Here is a 22,072-nt window from a genome sequence, read left to right on the forward strand (position 1 = left end):
AGGCCTTTGGCATTCAACATGAGCTTACCATACCACATCATCCATAACAAAATGGAGTTGCCAAAAGAAAGAATCGTACAATACTCAATGCTACAAAAGCTATGTGTCAAAAGATGGCGTACCAGTGAGACAGTAGGGTTTGCGAGGAGGAACACGGAGTGAACTCGACAAACATGGAGAAGAGAAGAGAAGAGAGAAGAAACTCTGATGAATGGAATGATGAAGTTCTGAATCATGGAGTGAATGTGATACAAGGGAATAAGGGTGCCGTAGCACAAGGAAGATGATAAAAACTGCCACGAACCACGAACAGCAATGTCCTCCTGGAGGGGTGTGAAGGTAGTAGAGAGGTTGGAGAGAAGAGGTGACGGACTGAATGAATCAGCTGTGAGGAATGAATGAGAGAGTGACCTATAAATAGGCACAGTCAGTCTAGGATGGCGCCCCTTTCGGGGCTCCAAACCCTAAACACAAAACGTAGAAACGCAGGCGAAGGGTGAAGGGTTTCTCAACACCCCCTCTCAGGCCCAAAAAGGAAAACAAGAGAAGAGTGAGGTGGAGATGCAATGCTACATGCTAAAGAATGCTCATGCAGCAGGTGTCACTTGGACAGTGTCCCTCGTGGGAAAATTGTTCACTTGCCCAAGCACCCTAGTACAAAGATGATGAAAACATGCAATGCATAGGAGGAATGTCGGACTTTGTGTGGTGCCGAGAACCATAAGGATATGCCCGTACTTGATCTCGGGAGGTGGCTCCATGCTAACCAAGTGACAAAGGCAAGAAGAAAAGAGGAGGAAGATGTAGAGGATCCCTAAGATCCAAGATTTCCATCGGAAAGGGAACCTGCAATAAAGACCACTAGACAGAGTGAACTGGAGAACCCGAAACACAACCTTGGGAGAGAAGCCACTAGCTCCGTGCATCCATGCTGGAAGGAATACGAAGGCCTCGTCACCAAGTCGCGGCTGAACCTCCAAGGTCTCGATCTAGGTGGTACCTGAAGATATTGGATATCAGTAGAAGAGATGACTGGTCGAAGACAACCACCCCAAGAAAGTAGAGGATGGGTGAAGAACTTCATGTGGAGTAGGTTCCCTCGCTGAGGTGGGAGGTGGAGGGGCTCCCGCTGAAGTCGAAGAAGAAGTAGATGCCCCCTTTGAGGGCAAAGAAATAACATTCCCCTCTGAAGTAGATAGGGAATCAAAAAACTCATGGATCACGGACTCCAAAATGTCTGATGACGAAGGAAGTGCCGCCAGTCGTGTCGAAGAAGGTATCTGGGGTACCGAAGAGCTCCCAGAGGTAGCCTCTTGAACCGCAGTAGTCGAGGGTGGAAAAGGGTAGGGCTCAGAATGAGCAAGAGATGGGCAACAGTCATTATCTCTTAGTGGACCAGACTAGGTAGCTGAAGAAGAGGAAGGAGTCGAGCAGCCACTCTCTCTCGAAGGAGCAGACTAACGAGGACACGGTATCAAACAATCACTGTCTCTCGATGGAGCGGACTGCAAAACCGCAGGTCGTGGAAGCCACTGGAACTGAAAATAAGTGGGAGAAGACTGCCGCTGGCATTGTGACGATCTCCACAAGGTCGTAGCGCCAATCGATCCTCCATGTGCTCAAAAGGACTTAGTGCGCATCGGATGCATCTTAATACCTTGAGCATAGTACTCTAATAGCCGATGCAAAACGATCTCTGTGGCCCAAAAAGGAGAGGTGGCACAAGGAGTGCCTAGTGGAAGACGTATGTCAACCACCATGAACCAACGAACCGCAATGTCCACCTCAAGGGGTGTGAGGGCAGTGTGAAGCACGAACCGCAATGTCTGCCTCAAGGGGTGGAAAGGCAGTGGAAGGGCTAGAAGTGAGTTGCTAGTGGGAGGAGGATGCGACCAGCAGTAAGAGGTTGCAACTAGTAGAAAAGCACAAGTGTGTTGTACTCCGAACAGATCCCGAATCGTAGCAAGGTAGCCTCCGGATGTCCAACCCCAGCAAACGCAACAGTGAGAAGCTGGATCTGATACAGACAACAATGAGGAGAGAGAAAGACTAAAAAAACAGGCAGGACAGCCTGCAGGAGAGAGAAAGATTAAAAACGCAAGCAAGACAGCCTGCAAGAGAGAGGACTAAAAACGTAGGCAGCAGGACTGTGATGACGTGGCAGGCTGTACGGCAGCAGGTCTATACAGGAACAGCAGTCGCCTGGTTGGAATCAGCTCCAAACTGCGTGAAGAGGGCTGAAAATCAGGCGTCAACTAATGGAGACAGCAATGGACAGCTTCGACTAAGATGTCATCCGCGAACAGGGTGTGGGCAGCAAGCTGAAACACCTGAAATCTACAAAAACGAGATTTTGATGCAGCGGAAGAAGAAGAGAAGTCGATGTAGAACCCGCCACCAGTCTGTACCTTCACTAGAGTGGAGGATCTTTGCTGCTAGATGAGCAGATCTGGCTCTGATACCATATCAAAAGATGACGTATAAGTGAGATAGTAGGGTTTGTAGGGAGGAACACGGAGTGAACTTAGCAAACATGGAGAAGAGAAGAGAAGAGAGAAAACTCTTATGAATGGAATGATGAAGTTCTGAATCATGGAGTGAATATGATACAAGGGAATAAGGGTGCCGTAGCACAAGGAAGATGATGAAGACAGCCACGAACCACGAACCGCAATGTCCTCCTGAAAGGGTGTGAGGGTAGTGGAGAGGCTGGAGAGAAGAGGTGACAGACTGAATGAATCAGCCGTGAGAAATGAATGAGAGAGTGGCCTATAAATAGGCACAATCAATCTAGGATGGCGCCCCTTTTTGGGGCTGCAAACCCTAAATGCAAAACGCAAAAACGCAGGTGAAGGGTGAAGGGTTTCTCAACACTGTGCTATCACTAGCTCGTCTGGGAAAAGACTACTGGGAGGAAGCAATTGCTACTGCAACATATCTTCAAAACAGATTGTATTCCAACTCCCTACAAAATAATACTCCTTACGAATTGTGGTTTAGTCACCCTCCTGACTTATCACATCTTAAAGTCTTTGGATGCACTGCATTTCTTATTAATCAAGATCACAAATCCAAGTTTTCTCCTAGAGCCACACAACTAATTTTTATAGGATATGGAGAGCCACATGGTCACAAGGCCTATCGCTTCTATGATCCAACTGACAAAGTCTTTATTTATGGCCGAAGTGTCATCTTTTATGAAGATAATCTTCTTCCATCCAACACAACACAATGTCCATCTCTCACACTTTTTCCTGTCAACAAATCTCCAACATTAGCCATGCCTCATACAAGGCCCAACATATCTTCGACAGAATCCTCTCCTTCTAGTTCTAGCCACACCAGCTCTTCACCTGTATCATCATCCTTATCTTCTTTTAGAGGTTCAAACTCTGTTAGATCATGTGAACAACCCTCATCTCAAAAAACTTCAAACCTTAATGGATATCAAACATTATTAAAAACTTCAAAAGCCATTATAACTCCAGCCCGTCAAACGGCGAAAATCACGACTGTTGTTCCTTCAAACAGTGCTGACCGTCAAGCAGCAACCTGCCCATTAAACGCCACGCAGCAGCTCCACGACTCACAACATATGGACTCTTCAATCAGTCCAAAATCGCCCTGCACCAATCCACGACAACCAGGTACAAGCGACGTCAATAGCTACAAATCAGCAGCAACTGGCACACCATAGCTCGACTGTTGCCTATCCTAAATACCAGCCTGCCACAAATTGCAATCAACAAATTAACACTCCGTCAGATACTCACGTAAGCTCCCAATATGAAAGAGAAAATCTATATAATCAGCAAGTTTCCAGTCTTCCACAAGCTTCATTTCATCACAAAAACTCGATTCCTCTCCATGCCTCTACTCCACAATTAGCTCCATCCACTAATGAGCACAAACCTCAAAGGTCCGCTCGTATAGCCACAATATCTTCAACATTAAGCAATACTTCTCCTACAGTTCTCATTGTTACGACTAGAGCGGCCTCCATCTCCAGCTTCTCCATCAATGCCGATTACTCTATTCAGTACTTCTGACTCCGACACTGAAGAGGTACAATCACAATCAACTCCTTGCTTCAAAAACTTACATGATCTTCATCTTCAAGCCAGCATTGCCCTTGGCCAAGCTCGAGATTCACCTCCAATCACTATTCCCGAAGCTCCAATTTGCCCTACTGTTACTCAAGCACTTCAAAGTACTGAAGCCTCTCAATTGGCACCCCTTCCTCCTGGAGAATCTGCCATAAGCTGCAAATGGGTACTTTGCAAAAAGCTCAAACCAGATGGCTCCATGGACAAGTACAAACCTCGACTTGTGGCTCCTGGTTTCGAAGAAATTGAAGGCCTCCATTACGGAAGTACATTCTCTCCTATACTTTCTTTGTCCTCTTTACGAGTATTACTCTCCATGGCGGCTCATTTTAAATTAATTCTTCACCACATTGATGTCAAAACTGCCTTCTTGCATGGTCACTTAGAAGAAAAAATCTATATGTCTCAACCACCAAACTTTGTTGATCCCAAGTTTCCTACACACGTTTGCCTACTGCATAAAGCTCTTTATGGCCTAAAACAGGCACCAAGGCAGTGGTACACTCATATTCATTCTCAATTACTACACCATGGCTTTCTGCGGCTAGAAATAGATCACAACATTTATACTCTTCTTCAGGGCAACACAATCATTATCTTAGGTCGCTATGTTGATGACATTCTTATTCTTGCCAACACTCCTCATGCAATGTCCAAAGCCAAATCTATCATATCTTCACAGTTTGCTCTAATAAACTATGGTCCTATGCATTACTGTCTTGGCATTGAAATTGAACAGTCACCCACATCCATCAAAATGCATCAACATATCTACATTATGTTTATTCTCTCCCGTTATTCCATGCTAGAATGTAATCCTATGGTCACTCCACTTGCCCAAAATCTCCAATTGAATCCATCCTCATCCCATTCTCTTTCAACTGACCAAGCTCGTGAAATGGAGACTATTCCTTATATATGGAAGCACTTGGATATCTTCGATATCTAATTACTTGTACCCACGTCCAGATTTATCTTATGCAAGACATTCTCTCCAAGGCCATGCATCAACCCACTTATGAACATTGGAAGCAGCTCAAACGGGTCTTGCGATATCTAAAAGCAACATCAAATGTGGGAACTTGTTTTACAAAAGACAGCAATGATTTTCTCTTATGAGCCTATTCCAATGCAGATTGGGGTGGTGATCTTGCTACCTGAAGGTCTCTCACTAGTTTCATCATTACTTTAGCAGGAGGTCCCATCTCTTGGAGTACCAAACAGCAACACTCCGTTGCACTTTCTACTACTAAAGCCGAATATGTGGCATGCAACATGGCCACCCAAGAAATAATTTATCTGAAGAAACTCTTGGAAGACATCAGTTTTGGGTATCAGCCTCAGCAAATTCCAATCTTCACTGACAATAAAGCATCAATCTCTATCATTCAAGGACCAAAATTAAGCATTAAACTCCGCCATATTGATATGCGATATCATTTTGTACGTGAATTAGTTGAAAGTTTCCATATCATCCTTCAATATGTTGTCAGAGTGCAGCGATGCGGAAGCCTAGGAAGAAGACTGAGAGAGAGTGAACACACAGAGAGAGAGAGAGAGAGAGAGAGAGAGAGAGAGGGGGAGAAGGAGAGTGTAAACGCAGAAAATCTGCGGTGTAGTATGCTGTATAAGAGTGCAGAAATACACAAGGGGACAAAGGAAATATCTGCGTATGTCTCCGACTTGATGACCTCGATCTCCATCAGCCCGAGCACAATCTGTCTGAGCCAACAGATCTCAAGATCAGAATCTGAAAAATAATGAATACTGGAGTGTGCCACAAACTGGCTATAAATAGCCAAAAAAAAAGGAAATAACTGCAACAGGTCGGCTGCATTAAATGCAGCCAACTGCAGTAATAAACTGTCCGACTGCAGGTGCTGACGTTGTTAGCAGTCATGTTTGTCATGCCTTGTCATCTCCTGCCTGTGAGCCTCAGTCTGAGTCAGACGAGGACATTAGGAGCTCTGACATGTCTGTCATGTGTTATGATGGGGGAGGCTAGTCACTCTTGACTGGTTGTCTTAGGATGTGTATTTCTTTTTGGCCTCTTTTAGTGGGCAGCCACTGGCTGCCCGGCCACTTTTTTGGTCACTGATATGGGGCGCCCATTTTAGGGCATTTTTAGGGTTTGCGCCCATTTTAGGGTTAGGGTTAGGGTTAGGGTTTGTCCTTTTGCCTATTTATTGGCAGCCCCCCTCCCCACTTGGTCACTTGTCTTCTTGCAGATTCCGACACTCCTTCTCCCCCATGGTGGTGCTGCCATCATCATCAGCCTGATCTGGTGCCCTCACTGACGCTTCGGGCTGTGTGCAGGGACTGATCAGTCCATTTCAGTGTATTCAGCATTCATTTCAGTCAGTGCAGATTTCTCTTCCTTATTTTCTGCTTTCTCTCTCTCTCCCCCTCCGTGTTCGTATTCCCTCTTCCGCAGCGCACTCTCACATGGTATCAGAGCCGAAGGAGAGTACACGGAGCTGAGATTTACGCGGGAGAACACCCACAACTTTGCGTTTGCTGGTCAAGACGTCTCCAACAGCTGAGGCGTCACCTTCTACACCATCTTCTTGATCAAGGCGGCCTGTTTTGGTGTCACATCTTTGCGTTTGCTGCTGGCGCCTTCTCCAGTGGCTGCCAAGTCATCAACAACCTCTTCCTGCTTGCGTTTTCAGCCAGGCGGCCTCCCCAACAGCTAGGCGACATCTTCCGTACTGGCGTTTTGAGGCAGGAGGCTGTTTTTCTGTGGTGATTGCATCGTTAGCACTTGCGTTTGACATCATCCTTGCGTTCTGTGCAAGGCGGCCAGCTCAGGAGCTTCTGGTGTTTGTGTTTCGGCACCGGCAACCTTCCCTTGTTGTGTTTTGGTGTTTGCAGATATCGAAGATGTCTTCTCATCAGTTTACGAGCTTTGATGACTCAAATAATGAGCTTTTGTCTCGACACTCATCTGAACGGAGGCGTGATTTCTATCACGAGGACCGTCATCCGGAGTCTATTCCTCTTTCCCGTCCCTCTTCTATTCATGTATCTCAACGAGCCCCTTCCAGTGGGCCGAAGATGCAGCCTTTGGTACCCCCTGTACAGGTACCCGTACTTCCTCAGCTGCCCAAAGAGGACCGGTTGGATGGCTCCAACTTTTCTCTATGGTCCTGCAAGGTGGAGTGTATCTTGGACTCCTTCGATCTTTGGGAGATTGTTTCTGTTCCTATTCCCCGGCCTAAGGTGGATCCCGCAGATGGGACATCTATGGATCGTGCAGCCTTATGGGATCGGCTCAATTCTAGAGCCAGATCTTTCCTCTTTCTAAGTTTACAAGATTCTGTCCTTGTTCATGTTCACAGGTTGAAGACTGCAGCAGACGTGTGGAGAAAGCTTGCGTCTCTCTATCAACAGAAGACGTTTGCCCACCGGATATCTCTCGAAAAGAAGTTGCAGATGCTCGCTATTGATGATAGTCTTTCCATGAAGGACCACATCAACAGATTACAGGATATGAGGGATGAGCTTGCATCCCTCTGTCGGACGATATCTTCTGAAGACATGGCTATGATTCTCTTGACTCAGCTGCCATCGCCTCGGTTTGATGTCTTCTACACCAGCCTTCTTACATCGAGGACCCCTGCCCAGCTTCTATGGGAGGAGCTATCCCCGCTTGTCTTGGAGCATGACGAGCGACTCAAAGAGGTCAGTGCTAGTGGATCCAACTCCACTAGAGCTTTTGTTGCAGGTTCGGGAGGACAGCAGAAGAAGAATAAGTCAAAGGCTAAGAAGAAGGATAGTTCTTCAAGCTCTGACACAGATTCAAAGAGCCCGAAGTGCCCACACTATGGGAAAGGGACACATCCCGAGGAGAAATGCTGGAAGAAGTACCCTCACCTTCGTCCGGGAGCGAAGGGTGGATCTACATCGGAGCCTTCTTCTACCTCTACACCAGCTGTTACCCATGAGTCAATGTTCCTTCATATCCATGCTTTGGAGGAGGATCCTTCTTCTATGGCTGCAGTGTCTTCTGCGCAGCCTTGGTTAGTGGACAGTGGTGCTTCGAGTCATATGACTCCCCGAGGTGATTTGTTACAGGATCTCCGTCCATCAAAGGGTTCAGTCATTGTTCGTGACATTTTTTCGGCGCCTATTAGTGGTGTTGGCATATTGCCTTTCTTTACCGACCGACCTTCGAGCTCCTTTTCACAGGCCCTATATGTTCCGGATTTGGGCCTTCCCCTCCTCTCAGTTTATGGCCTTACGAGGCTTGGCACACGAGTGATCTTCACCGAGCATGCTGTTGTTATTGAGGATTCTTTTACAGGAGCTGTCTTATCTACAGGTTGGCAGGAGCGCGGGCTTTACAGGCTCCATTCCCCTTCTTTGATGCAGGGTCCTCCGCGGCAGTCTATTGCTGTACCCGTTCCTACTTGTGTACCTTCTATTCCACAGGTTCCTTCCCATCCCCCACCTTCTCCTCCGGTGGTTCCCTCGTACCCCCCATCTCTTTTAGCGGGGGACGATCTCGGTGATGCGGCTGTGGATTCCCTAGCCCCTAGTGTTTTAGAGGGGGATTCCCAGGATCGTGAGGAGCTCCTTCAGCGGCGGCAGTCTACATCGACGGACTTCATCGACATTGGCATTCCTCTTGCCACCCCAGGATCTATTTCCTCTTCGGCCTTCAGCCACATCCAAGATCTGAGAGGGGGTGTTAGCAGTCATGTTTGTCATGCCTTGTCATCTCCTGCGTGTGAGCCTCAGTCTGAGTCAAACGAGGACATTAGGCGCTCTGACATGTCTGTCATGTGTTATGATGGGGGAGGCTAGTCACTCTTGACTGGTTGAGGATGTGTATTTCTTTTTGGCCTCTTTTAGTGGGCAGCCACTGGCTGCCCGGTCACTTTTTTGGTCACTGATATGGGGCGCCCATTTTAGGGTTGGCGCCCATTTTAGGGTTAGGGTTAGGGTTTGTCCTTTTGCCTATTTATTGGCAGCCCCCCTCCCCACTTGGTCACTTGTCTTCTTGCAGATTCAGACACTCCTTCTCCCCTGTGGTGGTGCTGCCATCATCATCAGCCTGATCTGGTGCCCTCACTGACACTTCAGGCTGCGTGCAGGGACTGATCAGTCCATTTCAGTGTATTCAGCATTCATTTCAGTAGTGCAGATTTCTCTTCCTTATTTTCTGCTTTCTCTCTCTCTCTCCCTCCGTGTTCGTATTCCCTCTTCCGCAGCGCACTCTCACAGACGTGGCCCTTGTTGACGTGGAACTGCCGTACTCACTGTCCAGGAAATGACTGGCTAACACCCCCTCTCAGATCTTGGACGGGCCAAAAGACTGAGGGATCTGGAATGTTGTCAAAGAAGAGCCTGGGGAAGCGCCATCGTAAACAAATCTGCAAGATTATCCTCCGTCTTGCAATACTCCACATCAATGGTCCCATCCAAAAGCTTCTCCCAAATGAAGTGATACTAGATCTCAATGTGCTTCGTCCGGGCATGGAATACAGGATTCCGTACCAAGGCAATGCAACTCTCATTGTCGCACCGCAGAAGAGTAAGACAAGTCGGGGGGCAACCAAGCTCCTCCAACAATCTCCGAAGCCACACAACCTCACATGTGGTGGAAGACGCAACTCGATACTCCATCTCAGTAGAAGAAAGGGCTACTGTGGGCTGCTTCTTGCTACTACAAGAGATAACACCTGTACCCAAGGTAAAACAGTAGCCTGTAGTAGACCGTCGGTGGTCCACATCACCAGCCCAATCCGAGTCACTCCAACCTGCAAGAACCAGATCTGAAGCATCTGAACCTGCGGGATAAGAAATCCCTAAGTCAGAGGTCCCCCTCACATACCAAAGAATCCACAGGGCAGCCTGCCAATGTACCTGTTTGGGTTCAATCATGAACCCTGCCAAAAGACCCACAGCAAAACAAAGATCAACACGAGTATTGAGAAGCCAAATCAAGGATCCAATCAACTGACAGCAGCGTGACGCATCCATCGTGGGAGAATCTGAGTGTGAAGTGGCCTTCCAATTCGGATCCATAGGAGTAGTAATGGGCTGACAAGTCTCCATCTCAAAACTCACCAAGAGCTCCTGAATGTACCTTTGCTGAGAGATGAAAATCCCCCTCTGAGACTGATAAATCTCGGGACCCAAGAAGAAATGAAGAAGCCCCAAATCCGTCATCTCGAATGCCTGATGTAAAGCTGTCTTGGTCTCTCGGACCTTCTGTGCATGTTCCCCTGTCAGAATCAAATCATCAATATATAACACAAACAATGCACGACCAACCTCGGAAGTGTGTACATAAAGCTGCGGATCAGCCTTAGAGCGCCGATATCCCAACTTCAACTGAAGAAACGAGTCAATCTTCTCGTTCCATGCACGCGGAGCCTACTTGAGGCCATACAAAGCCTTCTTCAACCTGTAAACTTTCCCATCCGAGGATCCAAAGCCAAGAGGCTGCTCAACATAGATCTCCTCCTGCAAGTCACCATTAAGAAAGGCCGACTTTGCATCCAACTGATAAACAGGCCATCTCCTATGGCCAGCCAAGGCAAGAACAGCTCCAATAATCGCCATACGAACAATGGGGGCAAAAGTATCATGGAAATCAATGCCTGGGCACTAAGCAAAACCTTTAGCAATAAGGCGAGCCTTATGCTTGTCCAAAGAACCATTGCTAAGGTACTTGGTCTTGAAGACCCACTTGACACCAATCACCTTCTTGTGAGAGGGACGAGGCACAAGAGACCTAGTGCCATTCCTCTCAATAGCCTCCAACTCAGCTTCCATGGCCTTCCGCCAATGATCAGATTGCAAAGCCTCCTTCACTAAAGTGGGCTCTCGATCCTGCATAACACGGATTAGCAAACAATAGTTGAAGCAAACAAGCTCCAAAAAATGTGTCTGGTTCTCCACAGTCCATCCTGCGGTTCCCACTTCTCAGGGACCCCCTCAATCCCTCAATCTCGGAGTGTGTCACGGGCCCAACGAGGAGAAGGACGAACCTCTCCCCATCGCTCTCCATCTGCTGAAGACTCCGGAACATCCATCGGCGCGAAAGCTCCTCGAGGGTGGCCAGTGGAAGAGAAGACTTTGAATCAGAAGAAGAATCTCTATCAAGAGGCTTTGGCTCCAAAGGAACTGTCTCGAGAGCCCAACTCTCCCCTGGATCTCCAAGGACGGGGTGCTCCTCACCCCCCTCTGTGACTGAAACTTCCACAAACCGCACATCTCGGCTCGTGTAGACATCCCACTTGACGGGATCAAACAAACGATAACCTTAGGACTGGGAGCTATAGCCAACAAAAACTTGTCGTCGGGAAGCCGCCTCGAACTTATCACGCTGCGTCTTCGGAATGTGCACATACAAAGATCCTAAAATAAGAGACATCAAATTTAGTCCCAAAGTAAGCCTCAAAAGGTGTCATCTATCAACGGCAGAAGTAGGAGATCGATTGAGGATGTGAACTGCGGTAGCCTCGGCCCACAGAAACTGAGGTGTCTATCGGTGCTCCATCATGGTGCGTGTCATCTCAATCACACTTCAGTTCTTCCTTTCCAAAATGCCATTCTCTTGGGGAGTGTTAAGTGTTAGCAAACTCCTGGTGAATGCCCCTATCTACACAAAAACGAGCAAACTCATTAGAATAAATTCACCTCCCTTGTCTGAACACAAGGTCTTCAGTCGCCGGCCAGAACAGTTCTCCTCAAAGAGAAGCCAATCCTTGAAGTGAGAGAAAGCCTCCAACTTCAAACTCAAGAAATAGGCCCAAGTCATCCTGCTATAGTCATCTACAATCAACATGAAGTACAAGATCCCCTTCAGGGACTCGGGCCACAAAGATTCGTAGATACAAGCTTCATGGGTGAAGTAGACCGCCTTGAAGCTTTGTTGGGAATCGCATCCCGATGTAGTTTCCCACAAATGCAAGAGACACATGGCTGATGGCTCACCATCATCCTACAAACGACCCTCGCGACGCCTTCCGAAGGTACTCGTAGTTCAGGTGGCCAAACCGAGTATACCATAGCTCAGACTGTGTCTGAGAAGTAAGAAGAAGAGAAGTAAGAGCTAAAGAAGACTTCAATTTGTAGATGCCATTCTCCTCATACCTAGCAGAGAGAACCTTCCTCGATCTACGATCAAGGACTCAAACAGTATCACTGTCAAATTCCACTAAGAGGCCAAGAGCACAAATCTTATGGGCCGAAAGTAAATGATACCCCAAACCTGGCACATGCAACACCTCAGAGGTGTGGGTACCACCACATCCATCTGGAATAAGCTGCATCTCACCCCGCGCAGCAATAGAAATAGAAGAGTTGTCTCCAATGAGAATTTGCCCACGCAAAGGTCGCAAATGGGCAACACCAAGGAGTCATGTGCCGTGAGGTACCACTGTCCACAATCCACTCTCAAGCCTGGGGAGCTGTCATCGCAGCATCAAAAGTCTTCGATGGAGAGTCCTCAATGACTGCTAAGTGTAAAAAACAGCTGATGAGGGTGCATCCATTGCTCCAGAATCCTTCATGTCCTTCTTCTTGGTATCCTTCTTGTCTTTGTCGAGGCAATTCTTCTTCCAGTGACCGGTCTTTTCACAAATATGGCAAGTCGATTCCTTCTCCTTGTCCTTCTTGGATTTATTGTCCTCCTTCTTCTTCTTTTGGTCCTTCCCCTTCTTCTGAGAGGCTTGACCAACCAATGCCTCCGATTTGGAAGCATTCTGTCCCTTCAATTATTCCTCCTGGTCCAAGACCATAGGAACCAACTCTTTCCACCGAAGAGTCGACTCCCGCCCTGAAGCAATAAGAGCGGAACAAAAGGTACCGAATCGTGGCGGCAACTGGGACAGTAAAGTCATCGCCATGTCTTCGGAGAAAATAGACTTCCCCGCATTTTGAACCTGCACCTAAAGCTGCCGAAGCTTGTTGATGTATTCCCGAAGCGAAGAAGACTTGTTCACGGATAAAGTTCACATCTGCACCTCCAAAGAAACCCTCTTCATCAGGGTCATCCGGTTGTACATCTGATCGAGCTCCAGCCATATCTCTCGAGCCACCGTCAAGTGCTCGATGTGAGCTATCACAGTTGTAGTGCAAGACAGAAATAGAAAAGATCGAATCCTAGCATTCAATTTGTCCCAATGAGACTAGACCTTGGTCAACTCCGCACGAGCATTGAAAGAGAGCTTGGACTCATTCCTCACCAAAGGCCTGTGAATCTCCTCCATCACCAATTCCGCCAAATCATAAGACTCCAAAATGGCCAACATCATCACCCGCCAAATGCGGTAATTGTCACCATCAAGCTTTTGATCCGATGGAAGAGCTGGTAGGACAAGCACCTTCCTGTCCATGATCACTGGAACCCCAAATCACTCTCTGTAGACATATTAACTTGCAATACCTGCACAAGCGTAAAATCAGCCCCCTCTGACTATGAAAATGCAGCCTTCTAGGGCTGGTTCCTTCGCTGCCCAAGCCTTCTTCACCCGCCGGAGGCGATGAAAATGTAAAATCTGCAATGGAAGGCCTCAATCACAAGCTTCCTCCCCTTCGAACAGCAATAACATGTAGCAAATTCACTGATTAGACTCCTTTTCCCCACGCCCACGCTCGCTTCAGCCTTGATCCGATGCACAGCCCTCCCGCTCACCCTCAAATCCTGGAAACACAGCCTTGTGTCGCATTGAAATCTCCTCTTCAGATAGGTTCAGCCCTCAATCAGTCCATCTTCACCACTCTGATACCATGTCAGAGTGCAACGATGCGGAAGCGTAGGACAAAGACTGAGAGAGAGTGAACACTGAGAGAAGAGAGAGAGGGAAAAGGAGATAGTGTAAACGCAGAAAATCTACGGCGTAGTATGCTGTATAAGAGTGCAGAAATACACAAGGGGACAGAGGAAATATCTGCGTATGCCTCTGACTTGATGACCTCGATCTCCATCAGCCCGAGCGCAGTCTGTCTCAGCCAACAGATCTCAAGATCAGAATCTGGAAAATAATGAATGCTGGAGTGTGCCACGAACTGGCTATAAATAGCCAAAAAATAGGAAATAACTGCAGCAAGTCTACAGGCGACTGCAGCAATAAACTATCCAACTGCAAGTGCTGACTTGGCGCCTGCTGACGTTTCACTGCCGTACTTAGTGTCCAAGAAATGACTAGCTAACATATGTACCATCATGTGATAATGCTGCTGATTTCCTCACCAAATCAGTTCCTCACTTGAAGCACAAAATTGCCATGCAAATCCTTTGCATGATCTGATCGGAAGGGGAAAACATCTAGCTGAATTGATGAATTCAATGTAATCTTTTATTTTATCTACAAATACCTATGAAATCCTTTTGAGGGGGGATGTTAAGATAAAGTTATGGATAATGATAAAAGTTTGGATAAGATAAGGATAAGTCTAGATATCCACTTTGTAAATATCTCAAATATTTAGAGACCTTGTATATATACAACCACTAGCAATGAAATGCTCAACTGCAGTTCACTACCTTCTCTATATTGTCTCTATCTCTATCTTTTGTTGTGCACATTATCCTCTTATCTTCAAGTTCCTGGTTTTCACTACAGTGTTATGGTGCCGTGTCATGTTGGCATGACGTGTTGAGTTGGTCCGCGGCGCGACGCGCGTGACCGGGACTGAGTGGGCTTTGTAACAGTTGCTATAAGGACTCAATTTTTTGACAGCTCCTAGGAGTGATCTATCCACCATAGCAGCAGCATTTATCATTTTATTTCTGACAGCAGTTTTAGACTTGCCATGCATCTTTGCTTCTACAGTTACAGCTTGCAAACAGCTCAACCATCTAAACTCCTGGCCAAGGGTATTATCCCTATTCCTATTCCTTTTTTTATAGCTTCAATGAACTACTTGTCACTCAGGAAGGAGGTGTTTAGCCTAAATGGGGGAGGGCCATGACTGGTTCCACAGGTTTACCATGCTAAAAGAAAACATCAGGGGATTATGATCAGAGGCTGTAATGTGATTTAGCAAGGATACCTTGAAACCACCGCATAGCCACCAAGCATCCAGACTCGCATAGATTCTAGCCAGGAAACTTGCTTGCCAAGTGGGGCCCAAAAGTCTGTTGTGCCATGTGAACCCAAGGCTCTCTTCATCTTGTATGAGCAAGGCAACATCATGCAGATCATTCTGGGAGACCAGCACTTCCCAAGCCTCCGTCTCTTCTTGGATCATGGAACCATCCCATGGGTGCAATCCTCCCCTCCACAGATCATATTCCTGACACATGCAGTCAGGGACAGGATGTTAGTAATCTTTTTGGCAATCATTTTTCATTGCTTAGCTCTCACAGCAGAGCTACTGGAAGCATAGAGTAACAGAACCACTAATGGTTCGTCTCCCACAGATACTTGTGCTGCAACACAACTTCCCTCCCCAAATTTCCACAAGAACTTAGGCTTTACATCCTGTTTAACATCCAGTAATGTGGCCCCTTCCCACACCAGCAAGTGTCTACATGTAAGACATAGCAGTCAAACTGAAGACTGCTGACCTCTTCTTACCCCAGCTTGATCTCTTGCAAATAAGCTATCGATGGTTTGCTTCTGCACAACAGCCCATGTAGAACTTGCTTGTGTCACTCTCCACCGAGGCCTCTGACATTCCAGGTCACCATCCTGGCTCTGGGGGAAGATTTATCCTTCTTAATAATATTGTACAGCAGCATCTTCAATGTTTTCCAAACCATCGGTAGGTCAACCAGCAGAGTCCTTGCTTGCTTTTTGAGTGACTCCCCTGTCAGAAGTGGGTGCAGTGATGGAAGCTTAGAAGACTGTGTAATAGACTACACAACACAAGAAAAGAGAAAACAAAAGAACACTAGAAAGGGAGAACTCGGAGATATGCTCGGGAAATGGAATCCATATACCAAACACGAGAAAGTTGCATACAACAGTGAGTCACTACTGGCAAGGGCACTGGCACCGGCTCCCTCTCTCCAATAGAGCCTACACTGGAGTCTGCATGTGATGAATGAATGACTATGGAGGGAGCCTGATTATAAAGCATTATATGCTGGTTGGCCAGCCATAAATGCCAAAATCACCATAATAATGACACACGAAAAATGCCTAAAATAAATATAATGTCCAACCCACTAAACCATGTGCCCAGACTCACTCATCAGCTGACTAGACTGTCACCAACCCCAAACACCCCCCCCCCCCCCCCCCTGATTGTTTGCCCTTGCTGATGGGCATCTTCTGGTTGAGGTTTTCCTTCTGATCTTCAGCTCTAGCAGTCTTGCCTTTTTTAAACTTTGCCATACCCTTCTGAGAACCCCAAGGTGGCTATCACCAGCTTTGTTGGAGCTTCCTGGTTGTTGTTTCCCTTTGTCTGATCCTTGAGCCTTATCCACTGACATTTTGGCTTTTTCAGTCATCTGATCCTTCTGATCTGTCTTTTGAGCATCCTTGACCAGGGTAGACTTGGGCTACATCCCAAGTCTCCTCTTGGTTTGCATTAACAGCTCTCTTGGGACCAGACTTTACAAAAAGCCCATTTTCCCTGCAATGATAGCATGAGTCAACAAATACAGAGAAATGAACAATCACCACCTCAAAACTATTAGGGTTGCACGAGAAATTTAGGAGGTTCAATGTGCCGATTCCATAAAATGCAAGCATGCCATGCTGCTTTGAGTTTCCCCATAGGGGAGGCCACAGCAGGGACATACAAGACTCATACAAGGCATTCTTGTTGTAGCATGCCCTCAGCAGACAACATAGAACTCCATGGAAGGCTATAGAAAATGTTCCCTTCATGACCAACAGAGGGAGTAAGTATCCAATTGCATTCCATATGCATAGCCACCAGCACCAGAAAGAAGCCCTTCCCAGAGAACTTATATTGAACCAGGGTTGCCTTATCCTGGTAGGTGATGTTGAACCACCTTGCAAACTCATCCTCGGTGGGTTGGGCAACTGAGGAACTGGAAGAATAGACTGGTATTGACGAGCTCAGCATACATCTACCACACCTTGTCAAGTGCAAAGGAGACCGAAGCTCTATATACACTCTTTCCAGCCTCAGCGATGGCTGCCTTGCACACCACATTGTACTGTTTTTGGTCTGCCACCAGTTGCTTGACGACTACTGTCATGTTTGTTTCAGGTGCCTTAGCAGCCTGGACATAATCCACAGCGGAAACATCAGATCCTGGCGTCCTCACCTATCCCTTGGCATCATGCTGCTCCAATCTCTGGAGGTTGATTCCCTGCTGGGTGGCTCTTGCATGCATGCCAGGAGGCCACGTGTCACCCTGCAGAGTAATAACACAGATTAACTTCACTTGTGCAGAATAAATGTGTCTCATGTCCCACTACTCTCCAATTCTTGCAAGAAGTTTGGAAAGCTTGTGTCAAGGCCACATGTCATCCCAAAGTAATAATGGAGATTAACTTCACTTGTGCGGAGTAAATGTGTAATGTCTCCCACTACTCTCCAATTCTTGCAAGAACATGAGCCTTGGAGCTCAAAAATACTTGTTAATTCTTGTTGGAGTCAGATCAACTAGCTTCAACTACCAGCCCAAATTTACATTTCACTGCCTCTCCCGCATTTCGCCACATTGGTATAATAGAGCAGTCGTGTTGACACATGATATGCTACATGTCATGACTGCCATGTGTCACGAAAAGAAAAGAGATTTTCTAGAAGTCACCTTCAACATAATGTAAAGGTTAATATTGTGAACCATTAGGTGGTTCTGTCCAGCCATTTTCAAAGGCTAATATGGACCACTCAATGTTGAAATATAAATGCTGGCAATCTAAAGAACACTGCTTCATCCTCGTAGCTTCAAAAATTTGGGAAAAGCCTCTTAAATTCAAACTGTTTCTGCCATTTCCTTTACAAAACTCCCACGTAAAACCATACCATCTTCAGATATAGGGAGATCTAATATTATATCCACCTGTGGAATGTAATCTACACTTTTCATTCTCTCTCTCAAACCCTCTAGCTTGCAGTTCATCTTCTCATTTTGAGAATGTGCTTTATCTGAAACAATAAATTCATGCATCTTAGTATTCAGTTCTATCCAAGCCATCCCAGGTTTCTTCCAAGCACTAGCACCTTTCCTAAGTTCTTGCAATCTGTTAATATCCTTCCACATACATGCATCTGCATAAATATTTGATAGTAAAACATAACCAGCAGCATGGTAAGGATCCGAATAGACCGATTCATTAAAACATGTCGTTCCTAGGTCAACTTTTCCATGTGTTCTACAGGCAGTCAACAGAGTTTTCCAACCAGTCAAATCAGGCAACAGTGGCATACTCTGAAGTAGTTTCTGGCCCTCATCTAGCCTTCCAGCACTTGCCAGCAAGACAACCATACAGTTGAAGTGTTCAATACTTGGAATTACACCAAAAAGGTCCCTCATATTTTTGAAGTACTTTTGGCCTTCCTCTACAAGGCCAGAGTAACAGCATGATGCAAGAATACTGGTGTATGTCCAACTATCTGGTTTAAGCCCTTCTTGTTGCATCCTTTGAAGACATTGACTGACTAAATTATGATCACCAAGTTGAGCGTATCCTGCAATCATTGCATTCCAGGACACAATATCTCGACCTGATAATGCTTTGAAGACCTTGTTAGCCTCATCCAAGCTCCCACAAGAAGCATACATGTCAACAAGGGTGTTACCAATAGCAGTATCTGAAAAAAAACTGCTTTTGATGATTTGATCATGTATGAACCTACCATACCTAACAGCTCCTATGTGACCACAAGCTTTCAAGCTGCATGTAAATGTGACACTGTCTGGCTTCAAGCCTTGTTCTTGCATGTTATTAAAAACATCAAGGGCAGAGAAATCTTGGTCATGCTGCACAAACCCTGAAATAAGGGCATTGCAGGACACCACATTTCTTTTTGAGAGAGTGTTAAACTCAAGCTGTGCCTCATATAGCAATCCAAATTTGGCATACATATCGATCAAGCTATTTTTAACAACAAGATTTGAGGTGAAACTGCCCCTAATTATCTGATCGTGTATGACTCTACCATTTGATACAGCTCCTATGCTAGTGCATGCTTTCAAGATACAGGAAAAGGTGATCTCATCTGGATTTACACCAACACTGCACATTCGCTCAAAAAGCTGGAGTGCCCGAAGACCCTGACCATGCTGAACATAACCAGAAATAATCGCACCCCATGTAACTGCATCTTGATTGAGCAAACCCTCAAACACTTTCCATGCCTCTTCCAGACAACCACACTTGGCATACAAGTCCACTAAAGCATTACTAACCACCAAATCAGACAAGAGACCCCTACGAGCAATCCAATCATGTATGATCATGCCATTCAATATAGCCCCTGTATTAGCAAAAGATTTCAGAACACTCAAAAAGGTAATCTTATCTGGCTTCTGGCCTTCTTGTTGCATTTCTAAAAAGATATCAAGAGCTAGATCATTGTCACCATGCTGGCCATATCCTGCAACCATTGAGCTCCATAATGCAACTTCTCGATCTGGTAAGCTCTTGAAAGTTTTATAAGCCTCATTTGTGCTCCCACACCTGGCATACATGTCAACCAAGGCAAGACCAATCTTTGAATCCAACTCCAAGCCACTGTTTAAGATGAGTCCATGGAACCATCTTCCATGTACAAGAGTTGCATGTGTGGTGCAAGCTTTCAAAACAGAAAGAAACACAACAATATCTGCTTTTACACCCTTCTGTTCCATTCTTTCAAAGAGTTCAAAAGCAGCATATTCACATTCATGCTGCACATAAGCTGCAATCAACATACTCCATGTTGAGGCAGATTGGACATGCAAACAACTAAAAACTTTATTTGCCTCGTCCAGCATCCCACAAGTTCCATACAGATCAATGAGCGCATTCCCGAGAGTCACACCGACTGTGAAGCCACCTCGGATGATCCTGTCATGTATCAACCTACCCTGTACCATTGCTCCTACACAGACACAAGCTTTCAAGGTGAATGAGTACGTAACTTCATCTGGTGTAAAGCCCTGTTCTAGCATTCTTACAAAATGCCCAATAGCATGAGAAGCATCTCCATGTTGGACAAAACCAGCTATTATTACATTCCAGGAAACTACATTATGACATTTCAACTGGGCAAACACTCCTAATGCCTCTTGCAGGTATCCACATTTGGCATACATGTCCACCAGGCTATTTCCAACACTGAGCTCCAAGTCCATTCCGTTTTCTATAGCCATGGCATGGATCACACTTCCCTGAATGATTGTTTCCAATGTACTGCAAGCCTTTAATGCACCCACAAAAGCAACATTTTCTGGTCCCATCCCTTCCTGTTGCATTTCCATGAAAAACTGGAGAGTCATCATGCAATTCTCATGATGCTGGCAACAACCTGATATCAATGCACCCCAGGATACCTTGTCACGTTTAGGCAAGCAATAAAAAACTCTGGAAGCATCATCTAAAGTACCACATTTTGCATACATATCAACAAGTGTATTTCCAATTACTATATCAAGTTCTAAACCTGTTATTATTATGTAATAATGCAATCGCATTCCCTGTCCAAGTGATTCCATGTTGGCACAAGCTTTCAAAATGCATAAAAATGTAGATTTGTCTGGCTGTATACCCTCCTGTAGCATTTTGTTAAAAAGGTCAAAAGCAGAAATGCTGCTCCCATGCTCAGTGTATCCTGCAATCATGGCACCCCAAACAACCACATCCCGACTTAGAAACTGATCAAAAAGAATGCATGCTTCCTTCACGCTGCCACATTTGGCATACATATCAAGCAGCGAGGTTTGGACTACCTTGTGTTTTTCTAAACCATCTTTGACAACATCACTATGAATCAGCCTTCCTTGCAACAAAGCCCCGACATCGCCACATGCCTTTGATACCGACGAATAGATAAACTCGTCAGCTTCGAAGCCTTCCTGCTGCATTTTTCCGTACAAGGATATGGCACCACTGCTTTCTCCAAGCGACACATGTGTGGATATGATTGCATGCCACGTACGGACAGTCAATTTGGAAGCCCTGCAGAAAACAAGGTTGGCCTCCAGCAAGCTCCCGCAAGACGTGAACACACGGATGAGATGGTCACGCAGAATGCCTATCGATTCGAGTTTGCCGCAAGCCACGAGGCAATGGGCATGTCTCCCGGCCGCCAGATCCTTCGTTTGGGCGCATTCCTGAAGGACGGAGAGGACGGCTTCTCTTGAAACAAGCATCCCCTGTCTCTGTGGCACTGTGCAGGAGTTGCATGTGATCTCCTTCTGGTACGATTCCTGTGGAGTTCAGGCAACATTAGGTGCAGCACACTGGCACAGGCAGCCAGAAACAAGGGGAGAGAGAGAGAGAGCCTATCTCGCTCTGTTTTCTCAAAGGAGAGAACCCCTGTGATTTCCTTATCCCACAGTCAATCTCCAATGAATCCCGAGTCTGCTCACAAGGGAGAACCCCTGTGACATCCTCATCCCACAGCGAATCTCCAGCAACTCCCCAACAGGGGCGTATTTCCTAGTCAAATGTCTAGTTTCCACTAGGAGAGTTGCAGAACACTTAGCTGGCCCGGCGGCATCATTGCGAAGCTCACGAGGCTCCACTTTCCTCGCTTCGTATCTTTCTTAGCAAAGCCAAGGGAAGCCTCCCTTTGCTCACAAAGAATAATATAGATAATGTGCAGAGTATTTGATTGTTCTATAATCGAGCGATTACCGTACAAAGAAATGTTTGTTTGCTTGTATTTCATTGAGAAACTTGTGCAGTGCATATAGCAAAAGTCAATGCAAAATTCATCATTCACTTGAAAAAACAAAGTGCTACACATTATGTGATACCCCTTGCATGGTCTAGATGCTAGTATGGTACTACACATTATGTGATACCCCTTGAAAAAACAAAGTGATACATATTATGTGATACCCCTTGCATGGTCTAGATGCTATTATC

General features: G+C 46.1%; 1 protein-coding gene across 3 annotated transcripts; it reads right to left on the minus strand.

Moving 5' to 3' along the window:
• Positions 1-13,785: 13,785 nt before the first annotated feature.
• LOC148021134 (pentatricopeptide repeat-containing protein At2g33680-like) lies at positions 13,786-21,794 on the minus strand. Of its 3 annotated transcripts, none has more exons than XM_087698975.1 (2): positions 20,748-21,794; positions 13,786-20,507 (listed from the first exon to the last, which is right to left on the minus strand). In XM_087698975.1, exons 1-2 carry the CDS (start codon positions 21,349-21,351, stop codon positions 17,971-17,973), a joined length of 3,141 nt encoding a protein of 1,046 aa, XP_087555101.1. In that variant the 5' UTR covers positions 21,352-21,794; the 3' UTR covers positions 13,786-17,970. The 3 variants fall into 3 exon arrangements, with proteins under 3 accessions (XP_087555101.1, XP_087555100.1, XP_087555103.1); XM_087698974.1 differs by having other exon boundaries at positions 20,643-21,794; XM_087698977.1 differs by having other exon boundaries at positions 13,787-20,810; positions 20,929-21,067.
• Positions 21,795-22,072: the final 278 nt, after the last annotated feature.

The sequence above is a fragment of the Lygodium microphyllum genome, chromosome 18, assembly GCF_053477565.2.
Source record: "Lygodium microphyllum isolate KBCC chromosome 18, Lygodium_microphyllum_v1.1.10, whole genome shotgun sequence".
Lineage (NCBI taxonomy): Eukaryota > Viridiplantae > Streptophyta > Polypodiopsida > Schizaeales > Lygodiaceae > Lygodium > Lygodium microphyllum.